At 30.3% G+C, this 26,837-nt stretch overlaps 3 protein-coding genes across 5 annotated transcripts; 1 reads left to right on the top strand and 2 right to left on the bottom strand.

Moving 5' to 3' along the window:
- Positions 1-4,345: 4,345 nt before the first annotated feature.
- LOC118065887 (UPF0047 protein YjbQ) lies at positions 4,346-5,932 on the top strand. Its single transcript, XM_035081446.1, has 3 exons — positions 4,346-5,053; positions 5,129-5,265; positions 5,544-5,932. The coding sequence occupies exons 1-3, from the start codon at positions 4,639-4,641 to the stop codon at positions 5,757-5,759; spliced, it is 768 nt and encodes a 255-aa protein (XP_034937337.1). The 5' UTR covers positions 4,346-4,638; the 3' UTR covers positions 5,760-5,932.
- A 4,721-nt stretch (positions 5,933-10,653) lies between these two features.
- Positions 10,654-18,877, bottom strand: Efa6 (Exchange factor for Arf 6). Of its 3 annotated transcripts, XM_035081644.1 has the most exons (14): positions 18,739-18,877; positions 18,452-18,628; positions 16,959-17,025; positions 16,656-16,709; positions 15,201-15,558; positions 13,755-14,937; positions 13,351-13,589; positions 13,075-13,268; positions 12,569-12,761; positions 12,044-12,213; positions 11,704-11,938; positions 11,471-11,615; positions 11,104-11,247; positions 10,654-11,010 (listed from the first exon to the last, which is right to left on the bottom strand). In XM_035081644.1, the coding sequence occupies exons 2-14, from the start codon at positions 18,584-18,586 to the stop codon at positions 10,762-10,764; spliced, it is 3,366 nt and encodes a 1,121-aa protein (XP_034937535.1). In that variant the 5' UTR covers positions 18,587-18,628; positions 18,739-18,877; the 3' UTR covers positions 10,654-10,761. The 3 variants fall into 3 exon arrangements, with proteins under 3 accessions (XP_034937535.1, XP_034937534.1, XP_034937537.1); XM_035081643.1 differs by having other exon boundaries at positions 18,452-18,877; XM_035081646.1 differs by having other exon boundaries at positions 11,704-11,920; positions 18,452-18,877.
- A 1,125-nt stretch (positions 18,878-20,002) lies between these two features.
- Zir (Zizimin-related) lies at positions 20,003-26,633 on the bottom strand. Its single transcript, XM_035081642.1, has 6 exons — positions 26,244-26,633; positions 25,986-26,164; positions 25,768-25,909; positions 20,791-25,705; positions 20,483-20,685; positions 20,003-20,402 (listed from the first exon to the last, which is right to left on the bottom strand). The coding sequence occupies exons 1-6, from the start codon at positions 26,379-26,381 to the stop codon at positions 20,079-20,081; spliced, it is 5,901 nt and encodes a 1,966-aa protein (XP_034937533.1). The 5' UTR covers positions 26,382-26,633; the 3' UTR covers positions 20,003-20,078.
- Between the last annotated feature and the right edge of the window lie 204 nt (positions 26,634-26,837).

The raw sequence follows: 26,837 nt of genomic DNA, 5'->3' as shown, positions 1-26,837 counted from the left end.
CTACTTGTTCAACAGATGGATGTAATTCAAGTAGAAGAGAAACACCGACTGCAATGACAATTTGTAGTTTATTATTGTTATTTTATATCATTCAAAGATAACATGATGTCTAAAATCCGTCCATAAAATGTTGTTTTCGATAAATAATTAGTTTTGCTATATTCAAATACAATCAATGCAACATTCCGTCCGTGAAAACCAAAAACTCTGACTGATACATAGTTTCAGTGTAATGATTTACTAGTAAGAATGAAAGGCGTATTGTAGGATGTATGTCTTACTGTGAGCCCGTGAAGTAAGTTATGTCTTCTTTGTGCGGAAACAAGCGAAGGCATACGATATATAACAACCAATGAAGAAAGGTAACATACTATAATAGTATAACTGGAATAAATGTAACATTAAAAAAGAGATTATATTGAATGTAAATTTTAAGCAATGTGATTTTAAGTGGTAATAAAGGAATTTTATAAAAATATGTTATGCCGAAGTGATTATTTTTGTGAATATCCCAGTATGCAGTGTAAGTAATGTATGATAGAGATGAATGCAATTTTCTTTTTGGTGGTATTTTCTGTGTACTCGACACATACTCGTTGGGTGATGCTGGAACTGATGCAGTGTGAGTAGTGGAAATAAGACAGCCGGTGTTTTCACGAGTGTATTGATATGTTTGTTGTTGATGTGGGTATTGACAAGAGTGCAGAATGCGAAGTTAAACGACGCAGCGCAGTACCTGCCATGGCGGGTCCGCGACGCTACCCGTTTACCAAACGGCTCTTCATACTTCGGAACCTCCGCGCCATATCGCGAGCTTCCGACTTCTATCTCATAGCGTCTTTGCTGCCGCACGTAGCATGACCATCATAGGACTTTAGGAACTGTTGTTTGCCATGCACAGCGACAGTCGCGACTTGTGCATTTGTCGCCATCCCGCGGCCGTCGTAGCTGGATGGGAGTGTGTGAGGAGTCAGCCGGCCGTTGCAAGTGCGATAAGTTTGAAAAAGAGAACAGGTATTGGTCTGAGGAGAGCAGGTAATTGAAAACCGTTTTTTAAGCAACTTGATCAGACGGATTCCGTATAGGCTGGGTCGTTAAGCTTAGGGAGTTGTTGAGGTCTGTGCGGCCCGTTGGCCTGTACGCTCCTGTCCGGCTCGTGGCTGTACGCCAGCCCGGGCTGTTGTGTGTGGCGACGGTTGGTTGATGCTGTCGGCGGCCGTGTGTCCGAGGTAGACAGGGACAAGGGGTTGGAAGATGAGGGTATGTTCTTATAGAGCAAGGTATGTAGTGTAGAATAATTTCTATGTGGAAATAGAGCAGACGGATGCAGAAGAGATGTTGGGTTCGAGACGAGAGAAGCGACGTGTTTGTGGACTGGCCGTAGGTAACGTAGACCACAGTGTTGTATAACGGTAGAGCGGCGGCGACTGATGTAAGTAGTTCTCTGTAGTGGAAACAGATTATGTTGACGTAGATGTTTGTCGTAAAACGTGGAAAAGACCTTAACTGCTCTCGAGTAATTGGTGATATGAGGTCTTTTGATTCTGTTGGCCTGGAAACAGGTTTGGAAACGGCGCCCGTTAGAAGAATGTGTTCAGTTGAGAGTGTGACTCACCATAAATGTCGTGGCAGTTCATTGTAGTAGGCCCCTACGCTTCTCGCCGCCCTCTGTAACTGGTCACGACTTTCCTTTGCGCAAACACGTCCAAGTGGACGTAAGGAGTCATGGACCGTCACGAAAAAATAATGATTGGAAGTACCTTGAATGTTATGTAGAGTATGGTTGTCTTGCAGAACAGCGAAGTGATATGATACCTGCGTAGCAACGTGTCCCTCCTGCCGTAGCTTATGTGTAGTGACTATGATTTCTTATCTTTAGAACAGTTGCGCTGGACGTAGATTTACGCTGGTAGTCGTTGTAGTGAGCAGGATCGATACCCCCAGCTTTGTTGTTTTGTAGACCATGCTCTTATTCGTAGAATGTGTTTTCTAGTGATATGATTCCTTTGTAGGAACGGTCGCTCTGTTCGTAGATTATGTGCAGTTTTGTAGAATGACGACCTAATTACCCTTTTTGCCTTGTAGAGACCGGACTCTCCTGTTAGAACGGTGTTAGTGAGATACGATTGTCTTTTGTAAGTAACGTCCCCCTTCTCGTAGATTATGTGCAGTTTTACGAAGGAACGACTAAATGTCACCCTATCTTCTTTTTGTAGACGGGCCTCTCCACCTTGTAGACCGGTGTCAGCGATATGATTTGTTTCTGTTGTAGGAACAGTGCGACAGACAGCATTTCATCATACTAGTCTCTAGTCTCTAGGCTCTAGTCTCTTATAGAGACTAGAGGATCTAGATACTAGAGACTTAGTATGATAAATGCTTCTGTCGGCACTGTTCCTACAAAGGAATCATATCACTGAACCGTTCTACAGGAAGAGTCCAGTCTACGAGAAAAAGGGGGTAATTTAGGTATTCATTCTACAAAACTGCACATAATCTACGGAAAAAGGGACCGTTTCTACAAGGAATCATATCACTGACCGTTCTACAGGAAGAGTCCAGTCTACAAAAAGAAGGAGGCGATTTAGATCGTCATTCTACAAAACTGCTCATAATCTACAAAGCAGGAGCCGCTCCTACAAAAAAATCATATCACGAAACCATCCTACAAAAGAAGCCTAACCTACAAAGAAGACGGGGTAATTTAAGTCATTAGTCTATACACCTACACGTAATCTACGAAGAAGGGACCGTTCCTACAAAGAAATCATAATACTAATCATTCTACACGGAAGATCCAGTCTACAAAGATAAAAGGTATTTAAGATCGTTACTCCGTAAAACCGCACATAATCTACATAAACGGGACCGTTCCTACAAAGAAACTCCGTAGAACTACACATCTTCTACGTACAGAACGACTGTGCTTACAAAGGAACCATATCACCGCACTGTTCTACGAGAAAAACTGAGCCTAATACAACTATGCGGTACTTCAAATCATTTCTCACTCGTAATCACACGAATTCTACTCATAACATGACCGTTCTTACACAAAAATCATATCACTACGATTTCCTACTACATGTGCATAGTCTACAAATAGATGGAGGTCATTCAAGTCATCCTTCAATGCAACTACACCTAATCTACACCCGCTTCGAACATTCCTACAGAGAAATCACAGCGCTACACTGATCTCAGTCTACAAATACTAATAATCGATTCGGATCATCGTTCAGTATAATTGCACTCATCTACGTCCAGTGAAACCGTTCCTACTGAAGAATCTTACAGCTACACCATTTTACAACAACTGCATAGTCTACAATAAATATATGATAATTTAGGTCGTTCCCTATCAGATCCGCACACATTCTACTCATACCATAAACCGTTCCTACACAGACATGACATCACTACTATCTTCCTACGAAGGAATCATGTCACAACACTATTCTCCAAGACGCCGATAGTCTATCAATGTAAAGGGGTATTTCAGGTCGTTCTTCCGTGAAACTACGTCTACTTGGACTGCTACTACTACAAAATCATACTACTACACTGCTCATCAAGAAACACATACTCTACTAACAGGAGCTCATTTAAAACGTCCATCTAAATGACTGCACATACTCTGTGTACATAGGAACGCTCCTACAAAGGAATCATATTGGCCACTCGACGGAAACTAATAGGCCTGCATAACATAGACAGCAGTCTGTAACGCTTTTCTCTCTCCAACCGCACATAACATAAAAATCTTCCTCACCAGTGAAAATCATTTTGAATTGAATAAGCTCCACAATTATATATACTAACGCTGCAATTTAAACTCGGCTAACGCCTACTCCGATTATCAGGCGTACAGAACTAGGCTAACAACGTTTACCTACAATACTTTTCGCTACTTATAATGCAATTTATACTGTTATTATGATATAATTTTGAAATATACGAAAGTACGTTCACAAAAAAATTTTTTCTCATCGTTTTTATTTACACGATTGCCTTTAAATTCATCAACAATGATTAAAAGTTATAATTACATTTTTCAAATTTACGCTATTCTCTGATCTGCGCATGCGCATTAAAATTTGGAGACGTGTCTGCAGTCAATTTTCCGAGGCGACAACTATCGGTCAGAGAATATAAGTTTTGGATTTACCGACATATCAGTCGTATCTATTTTCATTCTTACCAACATTTTTGAAGAACATGTATTTCATTTTCGATTTATTTCCATGATATGAGGGCGTTCTATTGTTGTCAAAATTTTAAACATAAACGAACCTCTCACTAACACAGTCAAATAAAACTGTCCAATCAGGTTATTATCTTTCTTGCAATTTCTGTTAGTGAAATCTTAATCGACCAATTATTATTCTAAATTACGAAATGCATTTTACTGGGATTATTGTGTTTACGCCTTAAAACTCAGTTGTCGATTCCATAATAATGAGCCTCATCATTATCATTTCTAACCTTTTTTGATATCTGTAGAGCGAGGTTATAAAATTATCACTACTTACTTATTGAATACTGAATTATTTTTTTTACAATCGATTCATACTATTAACTTCAAAAAATGCATTTTTTAACTTCAAAGTATTTCCATTACATTGCTCAAGTATCTAAATGAAATATGCACTAAAAATAATTGTTGCCACCCAATGGAGCGTTTGCTTAATACTACTGTCATTAATATTGTTATTATTGCTATCGTCACAGTCATCATTTTTTGATAAATATATCAAATTTTCTACTTACATTAAATCCATAAGTGATCAAAACTTCATTTTAGTGAATTATACATTTAAAGAAACCAGTATAACGTCCAACATACAATTTGGATTCTTTGGTTTTTTGATATTCAAGCTAAATCCATATATTATGGCTTCATCAAATCTAGGAATACAAATCGGATCAGCATGGTTTCAAAAAAAAATTAATCTCCGACCACAGCATCGTGGTGTTCACCTCGTTACTGAAGAGATTCTCCGACAAGTACCGGAGCTATGTCAATTTGCAATCGGTTTATGTCACATACAAAGTAAGTATTTATTCATCTACTTATCTATATAAATTTACTATTTATTCATTAATCATGTACAATCAAATATTTCAGTCCTCCATACTTCGGCAAGTTTAGCTCTCAATGAAAGTTGGGACCCTGATGTCAGAGATGACATGGAAATGATGTTAAATAAAATTATTCCAGAAGAAATGCCATATAGACACAGTTGTGAAGGTCCTGACGATATGGTAAGTTTAGTATATTTTATATTTTTATCGTGTCAAGTATTTATTTTTTAAAAACATGCTTTTATATTATACAAAAATCACTATCTATATTATTACGTAACAAGTTCATATAATTATAAAATTAATTGGTTAATGAAATATCATTGATATCATACTTATGTTATCTATGAATAAATTCTGATAATACATACTTGTATGTTCTGCAAAATCATTTTTTACAATAACGCTATCTGTTTGATAATTATCTTCGATTTAATATTAGTACGGTTCTTTTTTAGCCGGCACACGTCAAAGCCTGCTTTCTTGGTTCATCTCTGAGTATTCCGATAACGGATGGAAAACTTGCCTTAGGAACGTGGCAAGGAGTTTGGTTTTGTGAGCATAGAAATAATGCTGGAAGCAGAAAATTAGTCATTACTTTGACTGGTTGCCTTAGAGATTCAACACGTAGTCCTTTAAGTCCTGTCAGTCCAATTGCATCTACAAGCAGCTAGGACTACTCTCACCCCCGATGGCGTGAAAAATCTCAAGAATTCATTTCGAGATCTAGCGTATCAAGCTAGCAGTCACTGAATTTTTATTTCATCCTGAAGTAGACTTCTAGAAAGAGTAATTGGGTACTTCAAAAATAATTAAAAATGAATAAACATAACAAATTTCTACTTAAGTATGTGAGTAACAAATTTTATTTTATTAAAATGACACTTTGTTAGCACAAGTTTTATTGAAAATAACAGAAACATTTTCTGTAAAATATACATATCTGTTTTCGGCTTTAACAGTTTTATTCAAATTCGGTAAAAAAAATGCATTTAAATATGATATATTTATCAGTATATTATTTTATTATTAAAATAATTAACGACTGAACTTATTTTATTTTCATAACTTAATTTTGAATTAAGGTGAATAGTACAGTTATTGATGTTTTATACATTTCAAAAATTATGTAAATAGACTAGCTAATCATGACGAAAAAAAAACCACAAAATTTAGATATAAATAAATACTGTAATAAATGAAACATAGGTACATAAAATGAATATGATTTATGGATAGTTATTGAAAGTATAAATTATATAAATTATTAGTTTTATTACGAATCATTTTTTGAGTTAACTAATATTGTTGTTAGTAAATAGTTAATACTTTTACTATTTATGAACATATTTTCCAGTATTAACTATAGGATAACAATCATAATATTCTAAGACTTTAAAATCATGACCATTACATAATATTAACTATTAGTATTTTTATAATGTTAGAAATATGGCAATTTATTTTATTCAGTCAATCGATTTTCTAGATGATATTATTCTAGTGCGCATGTTTTACCATTTACTCATTATCATAAATTTAATTATTACATAAACTTTTTTCATAAATAATAGCAATAGAGAATAGATTATTCTCAAACATTAGTAAAATGCTATTTAAAAATTTTATGATATTAGTTTAATATTTCTTGTAAGTAGGACTTTTTGAATTTACTACCTTATCTTACTAGTTGAAAAATAATTATTTAAAATTATTTTTATGCCAATTATTCGTGCTCAAAATTTTTATGATGCAAAAAATGACATCAAATTGTAATTAAATTAAATAATTATCATCTTATTTATATTATCTAGTCAATTTATCTATTTAAAACGTACTTTTTTAAATTCAAATCTAATCTGATAGGATTATAATTGAAATAGGTAATTATGATTTTGAATAATAAACAATAATCATTTGTATTGTAACAGTTATTCCAGTTTAAAATATTTTTTCTTTCAATATTCTTTTTGATTCCCATATACTTATCAATAACTATAGTTTTACCAATAACTGTACTGCTTGCTTTGTAATTCATGTTCTATAAATCTCAAACAAATAAAACGAAATAACATAAAAATACCAGTACCTCATACTCGTTTGTTTTTAATCATTCTTGTAATCTTCTAGTTTGGATTATCATATTGTTTGTTAAGAATAATTAATTTATTTATGTCATTTAATATGAAAACTAATGTTTTTTTTTTTTCAACATTTTCTGTGTTTTTTTATAATTGAGCTGTGTTTCATTTTTATAGTAAAAATACACTTATACATATATATATATATATATATATATATATAAATCATGTTATATATATGTATTAATATATTGTACATTTTTTGTACTAGATTCAATAAGGCGATTGATTAAATTAATTGTGCTATGGCCATTATATTGGGGGTGTATATAAATTATAATTGAAACTTCTTCATGATAAAAAAAACTCTTTCACTGGATACGATGATTCATGTATAATTTAATGTGAATCATTAAGGACTGCAACAGATATCTGCTTTATTATGATATAATATAAATAGATGCTCAATTATTATGCACTTTCTGAAAATCTTAACAGAAAAAATTATGCCAATTGTATGCTTAAGTTTGCTTTAAATATTGACGTTTAATTGTAGTTCAAAATAAAAATACGAATAAATTTAAGTATATATATATATAGATATATATATATATATACATAATCGAAAAATGCCAAGAGATAATTTTTTCATCGAAAATAAGATAACAAATTGTCTGTATTTATATATGTGTTGTTGTTTAATACTTATATACCTTCCAAGATTTTAATTATTACTTTTTATTCATTTTAATATTACCGTTCGTTATTCAATTACTTTTATAAACCTGCTATTAATTTTTAATATTCAGTTAAAATAAAATAATTTGATTACCGTTTTATTATAAAACTTTATTAATTAATTATTTACAGCTTTCCACTAGTTTACAACAAGTATAAAATTCTAAGATCCATAGTGTATAAAAATAATAATTGAATATAAAGTTTATAATTCTTTCGAGATTATGAAAATGTTATGGCCGAATGGACAAATGGAAAATTTTAAATCGTTAATAAACTATTATATTTCATAATTAGAAATAGCTTTTATCGTTTTATATTAGAATATTTATTAATAATTACATTCCATTCTTAGAAAATTGGAAAAAACGAGACAAATACAACTTGTATAAATATAAAATAAATTAAAGAAATCATTTAAATGTATTTTATGATTTACTTAATTATTCTTAGCTGTATATTAATTTATTATTTTAGTCGTTTAATCTACATGAACGGACCCTATCATGTGAGTAATAATATTAAAAATATAATATATCTTACCTTTGAGATGTTTCTAATCAAATTAGAGAATAAAAATTTTCCAGCCAATTACCCTTTAAAATCAACAATGTCAACTTGTCGGTTTGTCACAAATATTGCTACATATTTTACTGTATACTAAGAATTACTATTTGACAAATTTCTAAGGTATCTAAAATTTCTATTAAATAAATTTATACCATAATATATAGTTTAATCATTAATTTACTAATTAATATACAATAAGTATTCTCAAATACGAACTTAAATAACTATAATGACAATTACAAATAGAAAATATATAAATAAATAATTTAACAAATGGTATATTAATAACTTATATTCTTATCTAATTTATATGATACTTATAAAAAATATCGAAAGTAAAAAAACATTACTTTCTTTATTCTAAAGGAAATATTTCCAATTTTATTTATTTAGACAATTGATCAATATTGCATTGTTTTTAAATTTTATAAATTGCACTATCTGGATTTAAATAACTTGTTCTATATGTACTTTCATATTTATTGAATTGTCTTAATAAAATGAAAATAGGATTCAATTCATAATGATAAATAAATGTTGACATATAATAGTCTAGGATTTGTGAGCAGTAGAAAAATTCTTATATTTTGATTCTACATGTAATAAAAGAAGACAATGATTTGACATAAAAAAATACATTCTTGAATGTACTTAAAATTTCAAATATCAAATTTATTGGTACTACTAATCGAAATTCCTTTTATTAGAAATCATCTTTTAAAATGAGCAAGATAAGAATAATTTCGAAAAATATTTCTATTTAAATCACGAATAATATTTTAATATCAATTCGATGAAATAATATACGTCAATATTTCGTTTTAAACTGGCAAAACAAGACCAATGGAATTTTTAATTTTTATATATATATATACATATATATATATATATATATATATATATATATATATATATTAATATTTTATTAATTAATATATAATCTTAAAATGGAACTGTATACTTACAAAATCATGTATTAATAATTCTGATGTAGAGATTAATAGTGAATAAATATCTTTACGGATAATTAATAAAGATAAACTTTTTATAGAGCAATTGCAGTAGGATAATCTTTTTAATGGCTGATACTAATTGAAAATATACTAAAGAATATTCATTTTTTATAATAAGCAATCAAAGATATATCCAAATTTTTTTTTTATTAATAATCCTTTCATCAAAGACTTTTTGAAGTAAAAAGCTTCTTTACTAGTAAGATGATTCTTTCAATGCTCCAAGTATCGTATTTATTAACACATGTTTTTTATAAACACATAAAAATAAATATTTATATCTTTTAAAATAATGACTAGATAATCGACATTTCTATGCTAATCGTTATATTTTTTTCAACAATTTATATAAAGTCTATGAAAACGTCAAAAATGTTTTTAAGTGCAGTATCCGATTATGAATTTAAACTTTATTATTGTTTAATATTGATGAAGTTATTTTACCAATTATCATCATAGAATATTTTTTATTTATTTTCTAATAAAATAATTAAATTATACGTATAATTATGTAAATTTTGCTGTTATTTTTTATGAATTTTTCATACAAAAAAAATATTTAAATGTTACATGAATAATCACATAAACAAATATTATTAATGAAGACAACTTTCTTACTTTAAAATCATATTTTGAATTATTCTCAAAACTACTGTTGTATTAACTAAATCAAATTTAAGCTACGAAAAAATAATTTCAATACGAGTTGTTTTTTTTTAAGGAACATCAACTTTACAGTCAAAGTAGATTTAACAGTAAAATGTATCAATTTGTACTATAAACAACTGAAAATAGTAACATATACATAAAAAATTTTGAAATAATAGATTACATAACAGGAATTAAATTATTTTCAATTTTCATTATAAATTACTATTTTATTCTTTATATATTCCCCAATCAATGTCACTTTTTTTAACAAACTTTGAACAATCTATATTACCGAAAATGAATAAATTTATTAATCATTGAATTACTTCTGATGCCACAAAAAAATATTTACGAACGTTTTGTTTTAATTTTTTATATGGTTTAAATCATACATTTCAAGTAGGATAAGTTATAAATTTCTAATACTAGAAATATCTAGAATAGTTTTTTTGTACTAAATTTTAGCAGGGGAAAAATAAATTAGTAAAACTATAAACATAAATGAAAATAGAATATTTTTCAATAAAGATAAGCATTCTTAAATATTTTAGTGCCAATATTAACTTTTTAGACTTTAAATATAATACTTATATTACACATGCTGAAATCACTCCCATAACAGATCAGCCAACATCCCCACCGTAATCTTGACCATTTATAAGGTCATTTTTATAAATGGCAGCTCTATAACTATATCTATTTGTTTTCGATCGATCTGATGAGAATAGTGGCGATTCTACTTCTGAATTTGATAATTCACTATTTATTATTTCATCCACTTCTCCTATACTATTATCTGCTAACGAAGGCTCTACTTCAATGAATGCCAATCTCGAACGTAGAAGATACGAATACGTTTTATATCTTTTTAACTGTAAAAACATAAAAAAAAAAAATTTTTCAATAATATATTAAGTTAAATAAACGTATCAATATAATAAAGGAAAGAATTTAATAATGATAACCTCATGATGAAGATAAGTATCTTTTTCTTTATAATTTTGGACTGTTAGAGCTTTAGCGCCTCTTTCAGGTTGGTGTCTTCGATGCTCGTCAAGTTCTGTTTCAAGTCTTTTAACTCTTTCTTCATGGTCCCTTAACTGTTCACGCTGAAATATTATTTATATTTAATTGAATTAAATAGAATTATTTGTAGATATTTTAAATGCCTGATAGACACGAAAAACAAACTATTTTAGAATAATTATTATTTCACCGTCAAATAGTTAGGGGAGATCAGGGCCAAATAAATTATTCCATTATATAACATATATCTCACTACATAATAATTATTATACAGTTTTACTATAAAATTTCCAGAAATAAACTTACCGGATTTAATTTCGTATGACTACAAGGAAGTAAAGGCCGTTGAAACTTTCGTTGAGAACCAACTGCTCCAGCTAAGGGCTGGCAAGAAAAACTTGCGCAAACAAAATTAATAGTATCAATCCACGATTGAAGCTCTTTAGAATCACTAGAAATAAAGAACAATAATATTACAGTTACTTAACAAAATTGAATATTGAGAAAAATAAAATTATCAATGAGTATTTATCAATTACCTTGTTTGAAAAAGATATTCAGCTTGATCGGCAGTTTGAAGTCGAAAAACATGTTGCTTTTTTGTATAATCACTTGCTTTAGTTGCAAGAGCATGGTGAATATGTATTGCGTTATGTAGGCTATCATTTCGAAAACTATGTTCATCTTTGTGTAAATATAATACAAGTTCTCGTAACGTACAATAATACATCTTCCAACCTCGTTTTCCAAATGGGGCTGAAAAAAATTTCATAACTTCGAATCAATTTTTTTTTTTCATTATCCTTTTATAATGGTTATGAAATTAATAAAACTGTTGAATAAATGAAAAATTTATAATTAATCTTCTTTTTGACTTACTTTTTTTTCCATTTGCATCGTAACAACATTTACGCATAACGTAGCCTTTTTTGTATTCTCTCGCTCCCGAAACATTTGGCACATCAAGAAACGGATTACCACCAACAAAAGTGGTAGATGCTTTTGTTTGTTGAATTTCTTGTGGCGATAACTCATCACCTTCATCATCTCTGTTTATATTAAAAATAAAAGTACCTTTCATTTATTGATTTCTAGTTGGTAAACATAGCTTTAAAGTTATTTCAATCACTAAGGAAAATTAAATCTTTTTCTTAGCAATTTATCAGGCAAAACTTACGAAAAAAAATTTTTCATGTATAAATATCAACAAGAATATGACAAAAGTGTTGATATCATACACACGGATAATTTATTATCGGTGTAACATGGATTACTGTGATATAGAAGCATAAACAATATTTGAATGCATCTTTCAAGTGTTGAGAGGAAACCAATATTTTAACATTATTGGCATAAAACGAAAATTGATTAAATAATCATTCTTGAAAGAAAAGATATACGTACAAAGCCCAGTCAAGTGGCATTGATTTGATCGCACCATAAAGTTGTTTTAAAACTTCACGTGGAAAATTTTCTCCATCATTCAAGTCGGAAAGATTCTCGATGAATTGATTACACGACATTTTTCTTCCAATATTATGTCCGTGCAAATCGGTATTAAGCAACATTATAGCACATGTAAGTGTATGAACAGCATCTGAAAATGAATTTGTTAGTACGGAAACAATCAATTCGAGTTACTAAAAATCGATTACATCGGTTAATTCATAAAATTTCATATATTAGTTTGTGATATCGCAATGTAACATATACAACTCTGAGTTCAAAATTTGTTCTATTATGAATATTATTATTATTATTATTATTATTATTATTATTATTATTATCTATTAATAATATTAATATTTATTTGATAATATCAATTAACATTAAAATATATTAAGAAATAAAAAACTTTAAGTCAATTATTTGTAATATTTGAAAAATAAAAAAAAATAAGAATTATTTACCTTGTGAGTTAAATGAACCAGGATTACAGTCAATATATCGTTTAGAAAAGTGTACCAATACTCTTTCCCTTTCCTGAGTTTCACCGGTTAATGAAAATTGAGCAAGAAATTTTCGAAGAGCTACATCTAGTGTATCCTTTTCGAAATTGAAATATTTCAAATATTCTTCAGCAACTGCTTTAGAAAAGTCATTACTGAAAAAAAGTTTCTTCATTATCATTTCATCAGTATTGAAAGAATTTAAATAAAATCGGATTAAATTGATAGAAATATTACTTTTTACACAAATGTCTAGAAACATCAGATTTCTTGAATCCATCTAATGAATACAATCTTTTAGCTAGTCTTACTGCTGAAGGCAAATCCACCGCTTTAGGACTGTAATGGAAGCTATGCAAACTTTCAATATCACTTTCTTCATCAGCTGATTGTGGAGGCGATTGTCCACTTAGCTTTTTATCATCAAAACCATCATCTGACATAAAATTCTTATCATCTTCATTATCTTTAAATTCCTATGCAAATGAATTAAAAATAGTTTAATTCAAATTCAATTTAGATCATAATACAATGTAATCATATAAAAAGTTATTTTTATTTTGTAATTATGACTTTGTATATAATTACTATGTAATAGAAATTAGATGCAACAAGAATGAATGAGAGATTAAAAAAACTACCTGGTAGATACAGGATTCGACGTTGCTTGAACTTACACTAGAAAGTGATCGTATTTGTTCATTTGGATTAGACGAAGTACATTTACGACTTTGTTTAGGGCTACTGTATGTTCTCGCTAACTCCTTTTCTGGTCCTTTAACTTGAATAACAATCTTATGATCATTGGATTCTTGACCATGGTATGATGGTTTGAGCCGTCGCTGTGGGGGTTCACTTGCGAGAATAGTTGAGTCACTATCACTTGGATCACTAACCATCATAATATCACGGGCACTTAGAATGTCCATCGTTTCTTCATCATTATAGTCAGGACTAGATATATTGCTAATAGCTTCTGATTGACTAAGATCTCCATTTGTTGGATGATAACCAGAAAAAATGACATTACTAGTACTGTAAGCATTGAGTACATTCAATGAAGAATCACCAAGTGCTTCAACATGAGAACTCAATGAGGCATTAGTCGCTATTGGCAAAGAAATTTTTCGTGAACTAGAATTAGAAGACATGACAGATGATGATACAGATGTAGGAGAAGCTGGAGATGGAGAACGTTGTGGGCTACTTTCTTCAATTGATGAACTACTTGATGAACTATCGTTTTGACAACATGAAGTACGTTCGGAAGTTGAAGATGAGCTAACTGGTGCATTATACGTCCATACTATTCGTTCACTGGATGCATTTTGTGCACTGTCTGGTCGCGTATCTAATAATGTATTTAAACTAGATGTCACATCATCATCGATGTCAATATCGACCGCACTCATTGAAGAATCTTTTTGAAATTGTAAATGATCTTCTGACCTTGATGTTCTAACAAATCCACTTGAATATCCAAAATTTGGTATGCCTGATTTGATATCCGCTGCATGACTACAATGCCCTGATATTTCACGCTTGATAATTCCAATGGGTGATGTTCTGGCAGAATTGGAACCTTCATTACTTGTTGTACATTTGTATGTACGATGATTCAACATTTCTATCGGGCTAGTAGGTACTGAGTTATGTTGATAATAAGAATGGTAGTTATTGTAGAAATTACGTTGTCGTTGTATATAATGATTATTATTTCTCAGTGAATCAACTTTCTTTTGATATTTTGGCAATAGTCCTGTACTATGCTGCGTTCTTGATAAATTTAACATAAGATCACCAGTCATCATGTATGCTTCAAACCTATAAAAATACCAAAAAAAAATTCAACATTGACTAAAATATGAAATATTAATAAAATAACATAATGTTCAGGGAAAAATTATTAAAATATCTTATTTTTAATTTAGAAATTTGGTTATTGACAAACAAGAACTCTGGAAAGACTAACCCTTTCACTATAGAATGCTCGATTACATTTCCCGATAAGATGTTTACGTATAGGTAATATCTAATAGATTAGAAAATATAATAAATCAATATTAAAGAGGGAAATGAATAATTACCTTGGAGTATTTTTATGTCTACTGAATTTATCAGCAGACAATGGTTCCCACTGGGTTCGTATTTCTTCTTTAAAATTATCACTGGATTGAAGAAGTACTTCAAATTTGGAAGGGCCTGAAGCATCATTGTACGAACCATTCCTCTTTTCATATCGGGAAACTTCAGTCGTTACTTGAATATCTGATGATTGTGTAGCAGAATGATCTTGTTGATCTTTTTTAGATGTTTCTGCATAATTAGATACTGTACTTTTACAATTTTGTTTTGTTTTTATACAACTATCAGCAGATGATTCAACGTCGCCAATTTCTCGCTCACATGATAAAAGCTTCTTCACTTGTGCTTTTATAGCTGGATCTGAAGTAAATGATAAGGATAAAACTCTGAAAATTCGTACAGAAAGGATTTCCAAATAAATTTGATAGTATAATTTAATGACAAAGTACCGTTTAACATGAACACACAATGTAGTATCATCAAATAATTTCAAATTTTCCTTGTATTATCACCCATTTTTGTTTACTTTATTATGAGATGTTTATAAGATTTACTAAAATTCACGTTATTCAATAAAAATTAATGATAGAATTACGTTTCTTCTGAATGCAGGCACGATGTAATTACCGACTGATCATCTAGGATATTGTTAAAAAAACCTAAACCTAATAATGTATTAGAAAGTGTGAATGTGATGGTGAAGTATTGTGTGTAGTTACACGTATATAAAGAATGCATGACGAAAAAGTATATAATAAATACACAATATGCGTGTAGATGCACTGATGTAAAATTAAGTGACTGTAAGTGCACTAATATATACACAATTAACAAAACATGTGACAAAACACACATTCAAGTAGTTTACGTCTATAATCAATGAGATATTAAAATACAATTAGTTTATGTCACTGAATATGTGCCAAAAAAAAAAATCTATTAACAAAGTGGATGACTTATTCTAAGAATAGATTTTGGTAAACAATATTGATTGAACAATAGAAGTTTAGAGAAGAAAATTGTATCTTTGAAGTTATTGTTTCCAATATTTTAACTGTAACCTATTATATAAAGTTTGGAATAATGAAAAAATAATCAAATAAGGAAGACACACATTTAGGATTAACATTATGATGAAAAATTGTTTTCAAACCAGCAATCCAAGATCTTTAGAGTTTTATATAGATCTCTGAGAATGGAAGATTCAACATACCAAGTTTTCTAAATGAGAGGTTTTTATAATGAGCCGAAGTCGAATGAAAAATTTGGACATTACAGATATTTAAATGTAACATTACCTTGTAACCTACCAACTTGATTTCTTTTTTTATAGTACAATTTTTATGATCTTTTTTTTTTAATTATTACAATTTAATAACAATATACTTGAAGTATATAACTTATTTTCAACTCATACTACTTGAAATATTTATTGTATGATTGCATGTAGCACTCACCTCTTCTAAGCTTTAAAGTGACAGGGTCCAATGACAACCTTAAACATTTTAAAACTGGAACAAACGAGAACTGATAAGTTAAAATATAGAACTTAATTGATATGAAGTTTTGCTGGATAGTAATGTGAAGTGCAAGATTCTGATACATAGTAAAAATTACCGAATCCCCTCTTGAGCTATCCAGTCACATTATTCAGTTTTCTCTTAAAATTCTTTTTCCTTTAATAATAAGATTTTTCAAAATATGATAGGACTTTGTTATTGATTTAATATAATTAATATGCAAAAAGAGTATGCACTCACCTTCCTTGGTACTAAAGTGGTTGACATCAACGTCGTTTATTCTGAGTATAATATCACCGGCCTCGATCTAAAATTGAAAAAAAAAAAATAATAAAACCATAATCATATAAATTCTGCATCCAACAAAATATTTTGATAATATCTATGTAACGAGAAATAAGTTTGTTTAATCATAGAAATGCTTTTCCAACATTTTAGTAAGTAAAAAATCTAGACTCTGCCCAAATGGCTTATAAAGTGAATCATTTTGGAGAAAAAAGAGTCTATTATTGACTGGGTCATGGATAGAATTTGAATTAAGGGGGAAAACCACTGTTGATATCAGAAAGGAAACTAAGTTGGAGTGTATATTAAAAGCATAAAAACCAGTTTTATTTTGAAATTAAATACAGATTTAAATAGATATATCATTCTATGTATCATTTTTACGATAAACAAAATAAATAGTTAAAAATTGTTAGATTATGGAATATTTTGTAAAATGATGAATTATAGATTCGTTATATATAGGTCATCAACCTTTCTTACTAAATTACTTCCCTGACATTTGAAAATTCGAATATATATTTTTAAACAGTCTACAATGAATATTAATTGGATAGAAATTTCTAGCATAAAGTTAGAATAAATTAGTTAGTTGATGTAATTTTTATATTTTTTTAACTTACTATTAGAATGAAAAATCAGGTCAACAACCACTCACACAAGATAGATCGGCTAAAAGTTTATACAACATAGCCCATATTTTTTACATGTCATTCATACAGTTATAAAAAAAATGTATACTTTGATTTAACTTTGATATGATCCCAATTAGAAGTAAGTACAATCATAAGATATTATTTTTCAATAAAAGCTTCTATTGTATTCAATTTAATCAAAATAAATACAATACAAAATAAAAAAAATAAAAAAACGAAATTTTTTCAAATCTAAAACTTGGTATTTGTCAATGAATTTCAGCTTCAAAATAATTATTAAGCTTGCTGGAATATTTTGTAGCATATAACATTAATGGAAATTGGAAATATTGAAACATAATGATCTGAAAAAATTCTATGATTCATACTAACTAATGATAAATGTGCAGAATGAAGTCATCAATATCTAAAAGAGTATTGGAAATATTTCGTTAAAGTTCTTCTGATAAAAATCATTTATCCGTCTCATTAAGCAACCATTAAAAATTGTAGAAATGTTATTATGAAAAAATTCCCATTATATTTAAGTATAGCTCTACCTGAGAATTCACGTCAATTTTGTATTTCATAATTTCTAATAAATGGTAAGAAGATAATTTTCAACTTATACAAAATTTTGAGGAAAATAAGCTTTATGTTATCAATTCTATTTATTATAGTTATAGAGAGGGCTTCTACATTTGATGTTTGCTTCGAAAAATATCATAAATCTAAAACGCCTTTTTTGCAGCATATCAAATCGATACGCGCTTTAATCGATTTTATGAAAGTCGAAATACTACAAAAACGTACCTTTCCGCTTTCTGCTGCTGGTGAATTTTCTACAATGTCATAAATAACATGTGGCAAACCGGCAGTTCCAAGGATAGAAAAACCAAATCCACCAGTGTCAGTTCTGTTTAATGTAACCATCAACTCCTCAGCCATGTTGTAACAATACAGACATCAACGTTCAAACAGGTTGTGACACTGTCAGTAAAAGTTATATTTGCACTTTCATTCGTGATCACTCCAATAACTAGAGCAGCTGTTCTACATCCTAATTTGGAGATTCCAATTATTATTCTTAGAAATATTACCTTTATACTTTATTACACATAAACTTAAAACACATGTCTTCTTAACTATATCTTAATCACTTCCACGTTTTAAATGTCAGAAATGTAAACAGGTTCGAAAAATTATAGGTTACTTATACACTTTCTTGCACCTTTTATTATTTATACTATGTTAAACCATTTGTAATCATTTTTTATCATAATTATTTTTTTAACGAATTTTCGTTTTCATTCACTATGTTTATTTATCCTCATTTCTGGTTACGATAAATCGATCTCTTGTATAATTTCTGTTGTCTCTGTCACTATTCTGTCAATGCTATTTCCAATTCATTACATCCACATTCTTACACATAATACACACATAATTGGTTAATGTTTTTGCAAAAATCTCACTATCATTATCCGTTTGAATTATATTGTATAAATTATTTTTTATGACAGTATTAGGCATCATCATACCGGCACTCTCTCAGCCACTGATAACGGGTTTGTTCAGTCGAAATTCGTGATAGACCATAGTAAGAACTACGTAAAAAAAATTATATAGTATAGTTAGTAATCTTCTATATTGTGCAATTTTCAGACTATAGCATACCTCTTTTTTTTTCGTCAACTGAGAGGACTGAGTAAAGGGGGCAGCACCATTTTTCATTTAACATTTTTGATAAAAAATATTTTTTTCTTCAAATTATTTGATCAATATGGAAAAAGTACTCCTCTGAATTTATTTATATGACATATTTTATAATTTAATTAAACTCTTTTTATATTATTCAATATTCATTTGGTTAATATTCGGTTGAGATAAATTTTTCGAAAAAGTTAAATAACTAAGCAAGATTTCTTTCCTTTAGCTAAAGTTGAGATATAAAACTTTTATTTTCTTCGGAATTTACCTGAAAGATTTTTTTTTGCTATTATCTTATTATGTGCAAACTGGAAGCTTTTTTTGTATCTTAAGCACAGCTGAATTATAGTGAAATCGAAGGAAATAAAAGTGCTTTCACGAGAGAGAACGTTTTTTTTGAATCAATTTCTTATTAGAAACAACAGAAAAAGACGAGAAATCCCTTAAATCAATACTCCCGGTAAATGGTACTTCTGTATTTTATAACCGCGATATTTTAAAACAGAAAAAAAATTTAAAGAAGAGTATAATAATTTATTTTAAAAGAAAAATTAATTTTAAGTTATATTCAATAAATTAATTTAAATTTCTTATATGACATTTATTCATGTTAAAAAAGAAGTATAAAATTCAGTAAAAAAGAAATTCTTAGCATCTAAAATTTTTTGTGATTTGCATTCCATAATTTGATTTATATTTGTTCCAATATTGTTATTTGTTGATTAATTATTTATTTCCAACAAACAAGTGGTGCAAGTTTTTCCGTCAAACGTTGATAATTTCTTTCTAATTCTTTTTGGTAATCACGTTGGTCGAGTCCAATCAAATTTTTATTTCTTCGCAGCGCATCCAGACATTTTTTCTGAAAATCTTTAAAACATAGTCGCAATTTATGTTGAAGACGAGACGGTTCTATAGATTGATCGCGTAATTCAGAGAGAAAAACGATTGCTACTTCTGCTGGTCCTTGATTTACTGTCGTACCAATACAACCTTGAAGTACCATTTGCAGTATTTTTGGATCTGGAGGTTCTTGAGCCGTTGCATTAGCAAGCTAAAAAATATATCAAAAATATTAATATCACCGAGAACCAGACGTTTAGATGGTAAAGTTATATTTAAAAATTATTATACTTCTGCTGTTTTCTTTTGAATATCTTCGATGGCTACTTCAATAGGACTTAATACAATTTGTTTTCGAGCAACAACTCGGATACGAGTTTTAAGATATGGAAAATTGGTTGCAACAGTTAAAATAGTTTTTCTCTTGCATTGTTCCTTAAGCTCACCATGAGCTTTGCCACTTGGAGTAAATGGTGTCGCATAGACAAATCGTTCTAGAAGAGAAAAACGAGAAATTAAAGACAAGAAAAATTAAAATGATTAGATTTATAAATAAAATTAATTAAATAATTAGTTTCTTTTTTAACTTATACCCTTACTTATATTAAAATTTCTATGAAAAATAGTCGGTCTGTGTCTCAATTCGTATTCTTCAAAATATGGTTCCACATAAGTAATTTGGACATATCCTTTATCAGATTCTAGCTTATATGGATCAACTGGATTTGAATCCTTAATTATTACGATATTTTCTGCTCCAAACCTTTCAGTATAAAAATTTTCAAGTCTCGAAAAGATCTCAGGCAATTTAGTAAGTTGAGGTTCTTTATAAACAAACTCCTCACCATCTAAATCTCCAAATTTACTACCATAAAAGCCAACTCTAAAGTAAGTTCCAAAAACCCGTTTGCCCGCTAATTGTTCAACTCTAGTATATGTTTCATGAAGTTTCCCGTGTATGTTAGCTAATTTCTTGTAATCATGAGCCGTTTCTGCAATAGGCAGGAGAACACGATAAACTTCAGGAATAGCTTCATACATTCCAGCTGCTTGAAACGAGCTAGCAGCATGCTCTAAAAGTCCAGCTAAACCACTTTCAGAGAAATCTGGTCCAAGACATAATCCTTCCTCCCGACGTGCTAAAACATCATCTCCGACAGCACTTTCTTCCAAAGCATTGGGTGTTATAGAAGCTAAAGCTACTGCTCCAATTGGACGACCTCCGCTTCCTGGTTCTAGAAGATATAAATATTCAGCGACAAGTGCTGCACTATGGATCAGACACATTGCTGCTTCAGTATGATTCTTTCGTTCCATATGCTGTTGTGCCATATTTGCTAACCAAGTTAATCTCAGGTCCGGAGAATCTTGGTAACCTTTAGCAATACGATACATCAAATCCAATAGCATTTCTGGATCTTCTTGGAATTCTTTCATTTTCACAGTGTCTGAAAGAATCATGTGTAAATTAAATAATAAATCTTTTACTTGTTCCGGAAAGCTAGTATCTGCTAAGTCAGTATCTCTTTCTGCATAAACTAGAACAGTTTTCAAAGCAGAACGAAGTGCTCCTTCATTTGGAGCACGACCACGACCAACAAGAGACGATAAAGAAGTAGTCACTTGCATTTTAACTCGGGCGAAATTATTTCCTATTTCAAAATTTTGTCTCATCAGAAGATATAAACTTGCAGCAGCATGACTTCTCACTGCACTTAATGAAGAGCTACATCTAGTAAGTAATGTTAAACATAAATCACTACAGCGTTCACTTTCTTCATCAAAAAGAGCGCTATGATATTTAAATACAAGTGCTCGTTGAGTATTAAACATATGTTGAAGTACAGATGTACTCTGATTTCGTGCTAATGCTTTCAAAAGTACATTTAATACCGCATTAACTACTGCACCACCACCACCATCAGCTTGTATAACGATTTCTAATGAATCAAGAACTACAAGAGATGATTCAGCAGCTAAAGCGCCTTCAATGTGAGCATCTTGTTCAATCGTACGTTCTTCAGCTGGTTCATTACTCCTATATGACATTTGATCTTTTCTCCATCTTAATTTATCACCTGTTATTCTTTCTTTACGTCGTAGCATCATTTCATTTCTTGCACTACCTTGACCTAGAATAACATCTTCTAATCTTGATCGAATATCTCCTGAAGCTGCAACTTGTTGAGGAAGACGTTTAAGAGCTTTTTTTCCTTTATATTCAAATGCAGATATACAAATACTAAGTACTTGTAGAAAATTTAAAATTCTTTTAGAACTTAATTCCGAGCACCACTGCATTAAAGCTGAACGTTCTAAGCCTTTTAATACCCAGAGAAAGCACATTAGAAGGTGTCTTGTAGCTTCAGAACTTAAAGACACTCGACATTGCGTACTGGCAGTATCAGATAAAACACTTCCAGCAATAGCAAGAGCCACAGTTTGCGTAATAGAGCTAGACTCTTCATGATATATACTTTTATCCTTTGAATCCCAATGATAAAGTTGAGGTAATGCATCCATAATAATATATAAAAGTGGTAGATAAAGTGCTACTACTCGAGCTTTCGCTGTAGGATCAATGTATCTTGAATCTTTATCATGTGAACTCATAAGATATCTCACAGTACTTATCGCTTTATTTTGGAGCATTGAATTTGGTATTTCTAAAGTATTAGCTAGATCTAAAAGAACTAAACCAACAAGGAAATGTTGTTGGCGAAATTCTTGACTCAATTCTGCAAACCTGGTACGATCGCCAGGTACTAACGTAGAGATTAAACTTCCAGAACTACCAGTAGAAGGACTTGGTGATGCTGGTGTTGACTCGGATGTATAGCCAGTACCGAAAGGTAAATTCAAAGCGACATAATGTTCGTGAGAACATATTATTCTAATTAGATCTAGTTTAAAAGAAAATAAAGTAACAGAATCTGTCATATGCATTGAAGCATCAGAAAGGGCATAACATGATGCGCGAACAAGAGAAAAAACAAATCCTCGGTCCATGATGGACAATAAGTCAGATAAAAAATTTCCAATACTTGAAATTAAATTTGAAGCAATTTTTAAGTCTTTTCCGCATCGGTTTATTACTTCAGATGTCAAAGTAACAATAAGAGTAGTGATATCATCACAAAATTGAGGAGAAAATCGTAATTTTCGTGGAGCTTCAAGATTACCGGTCTCAGTTAAATAAATAACCATTGATCTTACTATTAGTTCCAAGAAAAACCATGAATAAGTAATGGCTAATTCTCTAGCTTGACCAGTTGAAACGACCCAATGCAATGCAAGTTCTTCATGAAGAAGTCTTCTTGTTAAATTATTGCTTATTGATGGTGCTTCTTGACGCATTGAAGAGGTACGATCGAGACCATGTCGAGCATGAATTTCCATTTCAAAATCTTCTATTGATAAGTCTGGATTACTTTGAGCACGAACAATTCTTGGAGATATGGTCATTTTTGGTATAGAACATTGATATGCTATGTATGTCGCTAAAAAGGAATGTCTTCCATGGGTGTCAACTTGACCATCTGGTGAATTGGTTACATTTTTAACAATAAGACCAAGTGCTTCAAATATTGTTGCTGCTATATTCAAAGGCTGAGTTGGTAGAGTTGGTGGTTGAACTAAACATGAAATTAGTTGATCAAGTAACTGTGGTAATGATCGAATAAGAGCAGAATTTGAAGCACGATGTAATTCTAGTAAAGCTGATTTCAATTCTGATTCCATTCCAGCTTCGCCAATTCTTGGGGGTACTTGTCCAGTTTCAAGATAACTGCAAAGTGATATAAATTTATCAATAAATTTGTCTTGAGGATGAACACTAGATACTGGCTCAATAGTAACGTTAAATACCCCACGATGAGCATCAACCCATCTTGTGCCTGGAAGTAAAACATCTGGAGCGATATATGAATAATTAGGAGGTGGAGGATCGAGCATAGCTGGAAGAAAATATTCACCAAATTGAAGATGTCCATCTCTTAATAATGGTAACCATGTATAAGCGATTGGAGTTTCAACATTTGGCTGTTCTGTTTTTTTCTGACAACTGATATGATAAAAAATAAATAAAAGATGATGTCGAGCACTTAAATCTGCAGGAAGACGAATTTTAACTTCATCGTAAAAATTAGGGTTTTTATTATGATATGAAACAGAAGTGAAACATTCGTGAGTCATCTCGGGACAAGATGATTTTCCAAAAATAGCTGTTATTGCATCACTTTCTTGTTCACCACCCATAAATTGAATTTTAACCGTAATATTTCTTGCAGATCCTGTTCGAGAACTAAAATTAACTTCTTTCGGATATACATAAAGAAAATTACGATAATGTAAATCAGGTGCAATTAAGTCATTAGGAAATTCAAGAATTTCTTTTATCGGTCTATTTTTTTCATCAGGATAAGGTGACAATTTTCGTAAATCTGGATCTAAACATCGCAATAATTCTTCAGGTTTTGGACTTAAGTCCAGTTTAAGAATTCCTGGTAAACACTTTAACCGTCGTAAATTGGATCCAGGTCTTTTTAATTCTATTAATAATTTATAGAGATCTTCGTCTCTAAGCCTTTCACTTTCTTGTTTAAAAAAACTTGACACTGTCAACGTAATGGGTCTAAAATTATCAAGACAATTTGCAAAATCATCTGGAGACCAGCTACGACGTTTATCGGAGCTTTTTCGTTCTAGAGAACCTCGTCGTGTGGGTTGTTCAACTCGTTTTCGCCATTCAAGACTTCCTGATTTTCGATCTAAAGATCCAGCACTCCCTATACTATCACTATCACCACCTCCAATTACTCCTGATAGATGAATAGCAGTCCAAGCAAATGGCATACGATATTTACCAAGACGATCACATGCCGTTACTGCAGCTGCTTTAACTTTATCTTTGTTTTTATCATCTCGAAAATATGGTTCAGCACATTCTGAAATATCTCCTTGTAAAACTTTTTCTAGTCTTACCACCAAAAATAAATCTGGACTTGGTTTACTAATACTGAAAATACAGCTTCGTGCTAAGGTACTTGCATCACTGTAAGCAATATGACTTCCTAGCATTCGTTTTAAACTCTCTGAGTTCATATCTACATAAAAATTTTCGGAAATTTTTTTTTTTTCTTTGGCATCATAAAGTGAAAAAGTTGCAAATATTGGTTCCACTTCTAATTCTAATTTTAGTTGTAAACATTTTACAAGTATTTTGTGAGAAAATATCTCACATGGCTCTTGAGGTAAAATACGCTCTTGCCATTCATCATCTTGAAATGTTGGAGTATAAAGAGGAAATAGTGCCTCTTGTCTATCCTCTAATCGTTTTTGTTCATTCAACTGATCAATAGTTTCTAAACAAACACGATCCAATAAATTAGGTAACAAAGGATCGTGTTGTGAATGTCGTAAATCTAAACTCGCCCACGATCCTCGTGGAGTTTCTAAAGAATTGACAATATCTTCATCTTCATTCGGAGAACCGGAACCTATATCTTGATCAACCTATAAATAATTAAAGTAAAAATAAAATATTCAATTTATTTTATTTTATATAAAATACAAACTTCAAAATCTTGTCGAGGTGTATCTTGAATTAGTTGTTCTTTTGCTATTACAGAAAGTTTTCCTCGATATTTGCGATGAATAACAATCCAGTCTGACGTAAAAGCTCTAATACATCTCTTAGTGTAGGGTGAAACTGTATCTCTGAAATAGAAAGAATTATTATTAACGACTATAATTGAAGAATACTTTACTATTGGATAATTATCAATATTCTTACAATGATTCGTATGGTATAATTGGACTTTCTGTACGAATCTTTCTTTTTATAACTCGAAGCTCTATATCATCCGGTGGAAAATCGAGAATATAACGCAGTGGGTCGCGATCTAATAAAAATTGATGTTGATCAAGGTAATCTTCATAATCCAAAGGTTCACATATTTCACAAAGTGAAACCTATAATTGATAGAAATAAAAATATTATTGACAATTGTTTTTTGTTATAAATAGCGATGAAGAATAAATATTAATATACAGTAGATGAAAATCCAGAAATGTTACTCGCACTTTTGGACATGTCTTTGGAATGTGAAGGATTAGCTATGTGTCTTCTAACATCAGCAGCATGTTGTTTGCTTAATTTATAAGCAAATGCTCGTTGAACTGAAGACATTACAATCACTAAACAATTTAATAAATAAATGCAAATTTAAAAATTCAATGAATTAATATGTCGAATAAAATTATCTATGAGGTTTTAAGAAAAATACTGATTTTCTGGTTATTATTAGATTATATTTGTCATGTTTGACAGAAGCTAATAGTTTTCACAAATCTATTACTCCAAAATATTTATAATAGATCACAGTCTTATTTTTTTTTTACTTTAAAGCAGACAAGTACATTACGGAGGCAGACATCTTGTTTTCGTGGGCAGACATATTGAAACTAAAGAGTGGGAGAGGAAGGTGAAAAGAAATTTAATAAATTCAACGTCATGCGGAATTAACTTTTATTTAAAAATTATTTAATGAAATATTATTAATTAGAAGTAGATTAATAATTAATCATTTTTACGAAAAATATCGTACCTAATAATCAAACAACTATTTAATATTAATTGTATAAC

The sequence above is a fragment of the Chelonus insularis genome, unplaced genomic scaffold (assembly GCF_013357705.1).
Source record: "Chelonus insularis isolate UGA/USDA-ARS -01 unplaced genomic scaffold, ASM1335770v1 contig_324_pilon, whole genome shotgun sequence".
Lineage (NCBI taxonomy): Eukaryota > Metazoa > Arthropoda > Insecta > Hymenoptera > Braconidae > Chelonus > Chelonus insularis.
Note: the sequence above shows the minus strand (reverse complement) of the source record. Positions and strands in the feature narration are given on the sequence as shown.

Coding starts and splice junctions, on each gene's coding strand:
- LOC118065887 (XM_035081446.1), top strand. CDS start 4,639: ATGAAATATGCACTAAAAATAATTGTTGCCACCCAATGGAGCGTTTGC. Junction 5,054..5,128: donor CGGTTTATGTCACATACAAA/GTAAGTATTTAT, acceptor CAAATATTTCAG/TCCTCCATACTTCGGCAAGT. Junction 5,266..5,543: donor GTGAAGGTCCTGACGATATG/GTAAGTTTAGTA, acceptor GTTCTTTTTTAG/CCGGCACACGTCAAAGCCTG.
- Efa6 (XM_035081643.1), bottom strand. CDS start 18,586: ATGGCTGAGGAGTTGATGGTTACATTAAACAGAACTGACACTGGTGGA. Junction 17,026..18,451: donor CAGCAGCAGAAAGCGGAAAG/GTACGTTTTTGT, acceptor TTTCAATTTTAG/ATCGAGGCCGGTGATATTAT. Junction 16,710..16,958: donor CCACTTTAGTACCAAGGAAG/GTGAGTGCATAC, acceptor CGTTTGTTCCAG/TTTTAAAATGTTTAAGGTTG.
- Zir (XM_035081642.1), bottom strand. CDS start 26,381: ATGTCTTCAGTTCAACGAGCATTTGCTTATAAATTAAGCAAACAACAT. Junction 26,165..26,243: donor TTTCTGGATTTTCATCTACT/GTATATTAATAT, acceptor TATCAATTATAG/GTTTCACTTTGTGAAATATG. Junction 20,403..20,482: donor TTCAAAAGAAAACAGCAGAA/GTATAATAATTT, acceptor TATATTTTTTAG/CTTGCTAATGCAACGGCTCA.